Source organism: Mus caroli, unplaced genomic scaffold (genome assembly GCF_978045245.1).
Source record: "Mus caroli unplaced genomic scaffold, Mus_caroli_1 scaffold_7, whole genome shotgun sequence".
Classification (NCBI taxonomy): domain Eukaryota; kingdom Metazoa; phylum Chordata; class Mammalia; order Rodentia; family Muridae; genus Mus; species Mus caroli.
Window position 1 is genome coordinate 99,267,488 of NW_028227262.1, and position 11,493 is coordinate 99,278,980.

Consider the following 11,493-nt stretch of genomic DNA (forward strand, 5'->3'; position numbering starts at 1 on the left):
TTCTTGGATTCGACAGTGGAGCTAACCTTCCACTTATTCTCTATACTTTCCAGTTTGTTCGTCATGGTGAATTTCTGTATGAGAAGTCCAGCCCTGAGTTGGTTGAAGAAAGAATATCGGCAGAGTGTCCTTGTGATGGAAAGTCTCCAGGAAGAGTGGGTAGGAAAAGCGAGCCAATGCCCAAAGGAAATAATTAGAGGGTAGCTTGGGACATGGTTTTATCTCAAGTAGATTTACCTCAAGTGGATTTACCCTTCAGAAATGGACAATGATCCAAACATAATCAAAATATTTACTGCTGTCTTTTATCTGAAAGCCCTCTGTGATGGTTAGTGTCGTCAACTTAATAAGGTTCTAGAATTACCTGGGATTTGAGCCTCTGACCACACCCATGGAAGAGTGAATATGCCCACTGTGGATGGTGCCATTTTCTGGATGAGACTCCATCCTATGCAAATAGAGAAGAGCTAAGCAACATTCACCCTTCTCCACTTCCTGACTGTGGACTAGATGTGACCAGCTGCAGCCTTTATTTCCCCACTGTGAGGCACTGTGCTTTGAGTCATAATTTAAAATAAACCCCCTTTCCTGTAAGTTGGTTCTGATAGTGTATTTTATCACAGCAATTAGAGAAGAAGCTAAGCCATCCTTTTTATTTTGAGTGGCATTTGCCATTGACTCTCAAACTTCAGCTCATACCTCAGCTGCCCCAGGAAGTCTGTCCTGTCTCCTGTACTCTTCTCACCCTAAGGTGGGTATTGCTCTCCACTCTAAGAAACCCAGGTACCTAATTACTAATACGAGGGAGAAGCTATCTCTGCTCCTGATTTTTTTTTCACAGTGTCAGGTACATGATCCAGCACCTTTAAGCCTACTCTAAAGATGGCCAGCAGTCTGGATATGTTTGAAAAATATTACTACAGGAATATTTAAGATGTAGTTTTTTCAATTACTGAAGTTTATCATCATTATACATCATAATATCAATTCTTGTTTATTAGGGATTATTAATAACCCAACTCATTGAAATACCTTCTCTACCTACCCCTACCTACTTTTATTACTTGCTTCTAACTCACCTGGGAAGTGATTATCTCCATCTCATGAGTCAGCACTCAGAAGTCCCATGACTCTGAAGGTCAGAGAGTTTGACAAGCCATTGGCCCTATACCACAGAGGTCCGGGGATGGGAATGTTCAGTGGCTTTTTAATAGATGTAGTGAAGCAGCTGAGAGACAGAGAGCTGAGTAAATGAAAGGCATAGGCAATCTGATGCTTAGGTTTGGTGAGAGAAGTTGAAACTTTCCTTTAAAATAAAGTTCCTGGGTTATCTTCAAACGCATGCGTATTACTCCTATTCTCTTCACCTTGTATAACTGAAAGTCTTTTGATAGTGACACATTCCCAGCATTTCTGCATTGCCAGATGGCTCTGAGTCAACTTTCTTTACATAATGCTAACTTCAGTAAACAAAATCTCCAACTGTAGTCAGTTAGGACCAAACACTCATGTTAGACGATGGTAAATCGTGACTTAGTCAACCTTTAAATATTAAAAAAAAAAAACCCACCTTCCATGTATATCAGTATTTAAAGGAACAAAGAAAAATGATGGAAATGTTTTGGAAATTACAGAACCATTTTCATGAAGGGGACTTGTAAATACCCATCAAGGAGACTTGTAATTAGCATCACTGGCTTCACTGGCTGAAGAAATCTGAAAATTATTTATGTACAGAAAATACTTTATATTAGAATATTCCCAAAGTCTTAGCAGTTATGTGTCAAATACTCCAGTTAGTGAAGGAAGAATGGGTAGTGATCCTATAAAACACCCTGAGTTGTCTAGGGATACTGTGGCTAATTTAGTCTTTATAAATACTTTCAGAGGAACACTCCTCCATTGTTGGTGGGATTGCAAGCTTGTACAACCACTCTGGAAATCAGTCTGGCGGTTCCTCAGAAAATTGGACATAGTACTACCGGAGGATCCAGCAATACCTCTCCTGGGCATATATCCAGAAGATGTCCCAACCGGTAAAAAGGACACATGCTCCACTATGTTCATAGCATCCCTATTTATAATAGCCAGAAGCTGGAAAGAACCCAGATGTCCCTCAACAGAGGAATGGATACAGAAATTATGGTACATTTACACAATGGAGTACTACTCAGCTATTAAAAAGAATGAATTTATGAAATTCCTAGCCAAATGGATGGACCTGGAGGGCATCATCTTGAGTGAAGTAACACAATCACAAAAGAACTCACACAATATGTATTCACTGATAAGTGGATATTAGCCCAAAACTTAGGATACCCAAGATATAAGATACAATTTGCTAAACGCATGAAACTCAAGAAGAATGAAGACCAAAGTGTGGACACTGTGCACCTTCTTAGAATTGGGAACAAAACACCCAGGGAAGGAGTTACAGAGACAAAGTTTCGAGCTGTGATGAAAGGATGGACCATTTAGAGACTGCCGTATCCAGGGATCCATCCCATAATCAGCTTCTAAACGCTGACACCATTGCATACACTAGCAAGATTTTGCTGAAAGGACCCAAATATAGCTGTCTCTTGTGAGACGATGCCGGGGCCTAGCAAACACAGGAGTGGATGTTCACAGTCAGCTATTGGATGTATTACAGGGCTCCCAATGGAGAAGCTAGAGAAAGTACCCAAGGAGCTAAAGGGATCTGCAACCCTATTGTTGGAACAACATGATGTACTAACCAGAACCCCGGAGCTCTGGTCTCTAGCTGCATATGTATCGAAAGATGGCCTAGTCGGCCATCAATGGAAAGAGAGGCCCATTGGACTTGCAAACTTTATATGCCCCAATATAGGGAAATGCCAGGGCCAAAAGAATGGGAATGGGTGGGTAGGGAAGTGGGGGGCGCTATGGGGGACTTTTGGGATAGCATTGGAAATGTAATTGAGGAAAATATGTAATAAAAATATTAAAAATCAAAAAAAAATAAATACTTTCTATGATATTAACAAAATGACAAAAATCACCTAAATACCTAGGGTTTGTTTGGGATTTTCTTTTCATTTGCCTTTGTCATTGATCATTTTAATTGACTATTTGCAAGCAATTTAAAGATATCATATATGATTTATAGGGTGGAACAAAAAATATCAAATGAGGCCCCATTTTCTTTGGTTTAGATTCCATTTAAGAATAGAATAGCAGGAGCTGGTGGTGCATGCCTTTAATCTTAACACTTGGGGAGGCAGATAAAGGCTAGGTCTCTTCAAGATTTGAGGACAGCCTGGTTTATACAGTGAGTACCAGGGCAGCCAGAGCTATACAAAGAAACCCTGTCTCAAAATAAAAATAAAAAGAAGAGGAGGGGGAAGAGGAAGGAAGAAAGAGAGAGAGAGAGAGTGAGTGAGAGAAGAATTGAATCCTATTGCATTAATTTTAAACTAACTCTATGCAAGCCAGTGTTTGAGGAAGGAAGCTGAATGACAAGCTTTAGGTATCTAACACACCTGTGTTGTGTGAGAAGACCATCCTTCCTAGTGTGATCCTGACTCATATTCAAAGAGTGACCTCATTTCATGCATAGCCTTACGGCTGATGTGATGTGGTAGCCACCAGCAAAGATGGCTATTAACATGAATTTAAATTACATGAAATGTAAATTCCACTCCTTATTTATGGAAGTCACAGCAGGTGTTCAGTCATCGACTCATGGCAGCTATAGTAGATAGATGGATATGAGACATTTTGCACAAAATTCTGAGATATAGATTCTTCCAAGGACAGCATAGTTATTTATTTATTCTCTATGACCATTGCTTTAATTTTGGTGAAACAAACTGAGTTTGTTACTTGAGACTGACTATAATTTAATGACTAACCTAATCCTTTCTATTGTGATAACAGATTATTCACTGAGAATACGATTTTGAATGCATGATGCTTTATTTAAACACACATATATACAACAACAACAAGGGAAATGGGGCGGAGTCCAGCCTAGTGGTGGCATGCATTGGTGGGACAGGCAGACTGGTTTCACGGGATGAGATGAGATGTGGGTGGAAACTTGGAAAAGTCGGGAGAACAAGTTTCATTTCCCATCACCACATGGAAGGGTCTTCAAGCCTGTAAAACACAAGAGGCAAATCGTGGAAGCTTCCCAGGGTCTTACAAGAGTGAGACTCTCCACCCTGAGCTACGAGATGATCAGAAGCTATTGTGAAGCCTCCTGTTGGCACTCTAAATAAGAGGCTACGGAGAACAGCAGCATAATGAAGACCCAGTTTGTCAGCTTTTGCCCATGGGAATTGGAGTCTCTAAGGGAGTACTTAGAAGCCTCGGTCTATATCAAAGGAGCTGAGGGACTCCGAAATACTTCTGATGATCAAAACTACAGGAGTCACATGAAACTATAACAAGAAAGTCAGTGTTATTCAACTCTGAATATGCTTCTGTTGTCTCCCAGCAAATCTTTTATGTAGTGAGATGCTATTTATTAGACTATAAAGAGCCCCTTTTAATAAAACAGCATTCATATGCAACTCCAAGGCTATCAACTTTTGTCTCCTTCTAATTGCACATGATTGAGTCTGTCAGTCAGGGCGCAATTAACTTTATTTCCTGCACTAACTGTGTTATTTTGGGCTACAAAACAAAGCAGCCAGTGGAGTTCTAAGTAGGTCTGGATCATCACTTCCAAATCCTAAGTATACACAGCCTAGCCTAAACTTTTACTGTGGCAAATATCCCATGCATATCAATGAGACACAGAAAGATGTTTATTGTTTAGTATCAAGAGCAATGCTTCGAGTTTCCCACCATTCCTTTTAGCATTCGCTGGCTAACTCTCAGTTGATGCCTCTAGGGACAGAAGCCTTGTACTTTATTTGCTTCCCTCAGAGAAACTATCTGGAGGTGGCAGGTCCTGCTGTCACCCATGGGTTCACCAGGGGGAAACCTCATGAACCCCCTGCCACTCTCCAGTCACACTCACTGATTAAGTGGGCTAGTGACCTCTTCTGGGGAACAGGGTTTTGGGTGGTGTAGAGTTCTGGGTCTTGGGGAGCTATCTATCTAACTAACTAGGGATGCAATAGGATTGGTGTGTTGAGATCTTGCTGTGATGTGGCATGTGAGCAGGTGAGGTTAGGGGTTATGAAATTGAGACAGATTGCCTCTTTCTGCAGTATCCCTTCCTTGGTCAGGAGTCACGTGCTTAGCTCAATGATCTGGGCAGACAGCTGTCTCAAGACTTATCTATACTCCAAGAAAGGTTCCAGACTACAGATAAGCACCTAAGGAGAATACATTACTCAACAGTGATTCGTTGAATAAAATAGATCAGTATTTTGACCCAAAAGACATCAAAAGGTAGCTTTGGGTAAAGCCAGGGAAGGCAGAGTCAGACACATGAGGTCCGTGGACTCTAGGACATTTGAGAATGCCACCTAGTGTATAAAAACGAGATTGTCCAGCCTAAATGGATGATTGGTCATTTAAATTCAGAGTTGGGGGCTTGCTCTATGCTCCCTTACTTCTAATAAGGCAAGGCATTCTATAGAGTCTAACTTCTGAGCTAAAAGTCAGCCATATTTAAAAAGGGACACCAAATAATATGTATTAGAAAACAAAATGCCTTAGAAATTAAGATTTGCAGTGAATGCATGAAATGCAAATGTCTTTCGGGTATGGTTCTCCATCCCCATCTCTATCCTCACCCTTCTTTTCTGGATGCTGTTATCCTAATGTCCACACAGACTCCCACCAGCTTCCCCTAGCTCCCCTCCACTGGCATCTTAAGCTCTGTAGTAACATCTCCCATCCCAAGCTTTGTCATACCTTGTTCTGGGGGCATTTTCTGTGCTTTCCTTCATTAAGAGGTCTGAAATCAGTGTCTCGGGGCTGGATCGCTTGCCATATCTGAAACATGAAGAAAGTAAAATCAAGGTTTTTATAAAGTAAGCTTGGGGGTAACCATAGGAGAGAGAGAGAAAGTGTCCCACCAAACTCAAAGTTGTTCATGTGCTAATAAGTATTCTCAGAGTGTGAAGCATATGTCATCAGCAACTCTATCATGACCACATATGTGCATACACATATACACACAACCAGGTAAGATGGTCCAGAGGGTAAGAGTGCTTTCCATGCAAGCCTAATGTCCTCAGTTCAATTCCCAAAACCCAAAGAGGGAATAGAGAGACCAACTCTGGATAACCATCCTCTGACTTCCATGTGCAAGTGTGTGCATCCAACCATCACACACACACACACACACACACACACACACACACGCTAAACAGATACAATTTAAAGGTTACATATACTTAATTTTTCTGGAGTACTTTATATATATTTTATTATTGAAATTATATTATAATTACTTCATTTACCCCCTTCTATTTCTCCCTACAAACCCTCCCACACACCTCTTCCCCAGCTCACAGAAGTCATAGTTGGTTCTGTTTCTTCCCTGGGTTCTGGGGATTGAACTCAGGTCATCTGTGATGCACAAATGAAGCTGCTGCCCGAGTGCACCCACACTTACATCCCGGTCATCCCTGTTCCCTCCTTACACATCCCCACATACCCTGGATCTTACACTCTCCCCTCTCTGTTGGAGGCACTAATGCTTTCCCTGAGGCATGATGGGGTCCTACTGACCAACAGAAATAGTAGGATATGGTAAGGACAATATATGGACCTGAGGTTACATTCCCCTGTAAAGATAAAATAGACTACCTACTACAGAACACTGCTAAGGGTGTTGACAAGTTGATAGCAAATAACACGATTTTCTCCATTCACTGGAAAGTCATGGAACATCAGCAGCCACTCCATTTCCAAATGAAAACTTGGCCTGGTCCAGATGGATTAACAAATAGGCACAACAGCTGGACAAAGCTGACAGATGTTGTTCTAAGTGCCAACCCAGCAGAACTAAATCCAAATACGTTGGTGAGATTTCTCATTGCTCCTGTGCTGAGACTCGAGGGGAGCAAAAGCAAACAACGCTCATCCTCACCACCCAACTCTCACATCATTTGTTAAGATTTTCTGCAAGATTAGACTAGAGCTGGTGGCTTGCACTTGGTTAACCTGCCCTTCAGTTGATTTTGTTCATCTTCACACTTTGGGCAACCAACCTGAATTCATTTACCTCTATTATGTTCCAGAGAGACAAAAGGACAGGCAACTGGTTTCCCTATTTTCCAGTCAAAATTCTCCCTGTATTGTGGCAGTTTCTGCATGCTCATAAGACTTATCCAAATGGTGGCTGGGCTCAGGGCTCTTTCTCTAACAGCTACACACTATATACCAGCAGCACTCACTTCTGGTTGTACCAACAAAACAGTCTCTTCTCAACGTTGCTGTATGTCCTAGGGAGTAAAACTCACCTCCATCTGAGAACTACTGTTCTAAGGAACCACACAAACAAGACCCATAGACTAGAACAAATGATTTGGCCTGCCGAAGCAGTAAGTCAGCAGCATGCACAGCTACAGGAGAACAGCTACAAACAGGACTGGCAGGAGGAAGGAAGAGAATAATTATAGATAAAACAGTCACGCATAACACGGTGATTTTCAAAGGCGTGGAATTCTGTGCATGAATCTTTGGTGGAAGACAACAAGTGCACAAATGGAGCTTCTGTGGTTTCTAAAGAGAACTTTTACCAGGATGATACAGGTTCATTTTCAGAATTGAACCAGGTTTTCTTCCTGTGACATGCAAGCCCCTTTCCCTGTTGGTTTTTTTCCCCTCAAAGATGGTCGAGATTCCATTGAATGTTAATGATGTGCTCCCATCCAAAGAAACTCAACAGAGGGTTCCAGCTCCATAACCCTAAGAAAGCTTTCTTAAAATGTCCTTAGCTTTGTGATCTGCAAAGTGGAGACAATGAAATTCACTTCAAAGTTTTGAGAAAAAGACTGAATGGGAGGACTAGGGAAACATGAAGTGGGATCATTCCATACACTGCGGCAAAGTCATATAGCAGCAGTCTTTGAAGAGAGAGAGAGAGTTCTATTTCGTATCTAAATAATAAAGTTTGTTTTTTAAAAACAAACAACAACCAAACAGCCAAATAAAAACAAAAATAAACAAACAACAACAAAAAACCATGGTGTTGTGGTTGGAAAGATGGCTCAGTGGTTAAGAGCACTGGCTTAACTACCAGAGATCCTGAGTTCAATTCCCAGCAACCACATGGTGGCTCACAGCCATCTGTAATGGGATCTGATTCCCTCTTCCGGCTTGCATTAAGACAGAATGCTTATATACATAAAATACATACATAAATCTTGAAAATGCTATCATTTCAATTGTGTAATTTATTTCTGATCTGTATGGATTAAAAAAGAAACAAACCTGAAGTCATTGACTTTCTGGGAAATCTATTTATTAGGCTCAAAAACACAACTGCTTTTTGCTAGTCAAAATAGTCAGATTTCAAAAGATTATGAGCCTGTATTACTTAAGCAATTCTGTATACATTGGGATTGTTTTCCCCAGAGGGCTTTCAGAATGCTACATACCTTTCTGAGGAAATTAAGAATACACAACTGTTTTAGAAGCACAACCTCCCTTTTGTATCCCATCCAAACATCCCCTGGGTCGAGAGCAGTTTAACCTCTCTCTGGAAATCTACTATGCATAATTGAAACATGCTAAGTAAAGAACATTAATGCCTCCAAAGGGCTTGCCTAGATGGTCTTCAAGGTTCTCAGTAATTCTCAGTAATTGAAATGTGTTGTTAAATGATTTAGAACTAAGATGCACCAATTTTGCAGACTAAGTCCCATATTGTTTGTAAAATAGCTTGGATTTTATTTTTCCTGCTTGATTTTAATGCTGAGAGGAAAGGCAAGGCTCACCTCTGACTTTCTGAACATTAAAAGTACAGATCATGGTCTGTCTCTCAGGTCCCAGGCAGTTGGAGGTGTAGCCACCAGAGTCCCTAATGTAAAGGCTTTGTTCTCTTTTGTTTCTTCTTAATGGGGCACTTTCTTTTCAGAACTCAGTTGCTATAAAATGGGAAAAAGTCAGCTTTTTTATTAGTTCAGAAGAAGCCCATGGTATTTATTTATTGATTGATTGATTGATTGATTGCCCTAAATGCAGCCACTCCCTTTGCCCTGGGCAGGCTGGAAGATCTCTCCACCCTTTTGACAGCTGGATTGTGTCCTTGGTTTTCTTTGGCTGTGGTTGTTTACTCTAAATCAGGGTACCTCTTCTCCCTACACCTTTACACTGCTATACCCCTGCCCAATGCAGGCCTTTCCCCAAGATGGGTGCTGGGAAAATCTCCAACTGAGCAAAACTGAGCAACTGAGCAAAAAAGGCAGGAAAGGTAAGTGACAGACAGAGGACAGCCTAGAGGTACTGAACCTTGGACTTGGGGCTTGGAGAGAAAGTCTAGTGACAAAGACAATGTATCCAGTTTGTGGAGTGTACCCAGCTCACATATTTATCTAGAGCTGAATTTATGCCCGATCCTGCCCTATGAACAAGGAGAAAGAAATGATCCCTGATGTCCAAGATCCCCAGAACCGCAAGTTTTCCCGGCTCTAAGTACCAGCTGCGTATGCACCCACCTCTGTCTGGTGATGAGATTGATGTAGTGTCGCAGAGCGGAGTAGTATCTGGCCATGTCCTCTGCTGGCGCGTCCTCGCCCGGATTGTCCGGCTTGGAGGGGTACCCCTCAGCCAGAATGCCCAAACACACGAGCAGAGATAGAGCGAGGGTCAGTCCACACAGCCCCATTCGCTTGTTACCTAGCATCTGTGGATACAGAAAGCTCAGACTTGGAGATGCTGAGATTGCTCGTCTTTGTCCCAATTCCAGCTATCACTCTAGACCCTCAGCTATTCCCATCCGAGACCCTAGGGAAAAAAGCCCAGATTGGGCAGGCACCACTTCCAAATCTTTAGAAGACCACTTGCCCCGACCTGGCCCTTTTGCTCCATCCACATATTTCAGAAAACTTCCCTTCTGGTGAGAGGCAGAGGTCCCCTTTTCAGAACAGAATTGGAAGTTCTGCCCTCTATCTTAAAGAATGACCACTTTTCTCCTCTCTTTCCTAAATCACCCTTGGAGGAGAAAACTTTTCTTCTGGGTCGCTTTTGATTTGTGTGACTACAGGCGCTGTGACAGTCGGATACCCAGAGGCTCAGTTCGGATTTTGGAGGTGACAGAGCTCACCGTGCCAGAGACAATACTTGGGGGAATCTCCCACTAGGAGCACACATGCAATCTGGGTTCCTGGTTGTAACCAACCAACCAACCAAACAACTAAACAAACAAACAAACAAAACCCCAGCGCTGCCCTGAGATAGGTGTTCCCAGGTTCTTCTCCCTACCCTCAAAAGATAAGAGGCAAGGAGGAGGGGCGCCCAGATTGGAGGGCCCCGGGGAAGGGCAGGTGGATAGTTGAACCTGAGTCCAGCAAGTGAAATTTAGCCGTCCCAAAGAGCTGGGTGTCAAGCTGGCAGAGCAAGCTCAGGGGACCGGCTGCGGGGCAAGTTCACTGGCGTCTGGGAGCCCGCACCCCTGTCCCAGTTGGTCCTGGCACTCACCGTGGCGGGCGGGCGGTCGTCGCTGCACGGCGGGTGCTCTGCTCTGGGTGCCTCTGTGAGGGAAGAGATCCACTGGTGGGATGCGGAGAGCGGGTCGCCCACAGGCTTTTATGGAGCGCCCTTGTCGCGGCAGGAGGGGCCTCGGGGGCAGTCACGCCCGGGTGACTCCCTCAGCCACTTCCCGCCCCCAGCGGCGGGGGAGGAGGCTGGAGCCACTGCCGCTCGAGTGGCGGCGTCTGGAGCCACCCACACCCCAATTCTAAGCGGCCCGCTCTGCGGGGAGAAGGGAACAACCAAGAGTGAGCACCCTCGGAGTCCTCTCTCTTCCCCCCCCCCCCCCCGTCGAGTCCCGCTAGGGAGATGAAGCGGGGACCGCTTAGGTTGCCTGTCGCGGGAATTGTCTGCTCTCTGCGTGCGGGTCTGTAGGGAGCTGAATATTCTACTTGGGGAGCATATCTGGGGCCCGCGGGATAACTGCGCGCTCTGGGAGGGAGGCAGGCGAGCGAGGTTTTTCCCGCTCCCGGTGCAGGTGTTCGGGACCGCAAGGTCCCAGTGGCTTCCATAGACCTACTGGATCTACTGGTCTCCCCAAAAGGTGGACCCTCCCCCAAGCACTCTCCCCAACGCTGCTAGCTAGGTTCGGCCTCAGCCAGAAACTCCCCGAGGCTGCCTCTGGGAGCCCGCGGTCCATGAGCTTCTGTATCTACAGTGGAAAGTGGCGGCGATTCGCGCCCCTGTCTGTAAACCCTGTGAAGTCCCGAGTGAGCTTGGTTAGCGTCTGAATGAGCACTTGCTTTCAGATTGAAATGGAGCAGATTAAAAAACCAACACCAGTGTGCTTGTCGCGTTAAACTTGTTGAATAAATATGAACGATATTGAAGTTATGTTTATCAGATGGGGATTTTTACAAGGTACGCTTG

General features: G+C 43.8%; 1 protein-coding gene across 1 annotated transcript; it reads right to left on the reverse strand.

Annotated features, from left to right (window-relative positions):
• Window positions 1-3,928: 3,928 nt before the first annotated feature.
• Window positions 3,929-10,806, reverse strand: Npy (neuropeptide Y). Its single transcript, XM_021165763.3, has 4 exons — window positions 10,573-10,806; window positions 9,591-9,778; window positions 5,836-5,916; window positions 3,929-4,122 (listed from the first exon to the last, which is right to left on the reverse strand). Exons 2-4 carry the CDS (start codon window positions 9,776-9,778, stop codon window positions 4,098-4,100), a joined length of 294 nt encoding a protein of 97 aa, XP_021021422.1. The 5' UTR covers window positions 10,573-10,806; the 3' UTR covers window positions 3,929-4,097.
• Between the last annotated feature and the right edge of the window lie 687 nt (window positions 10,807-11,493).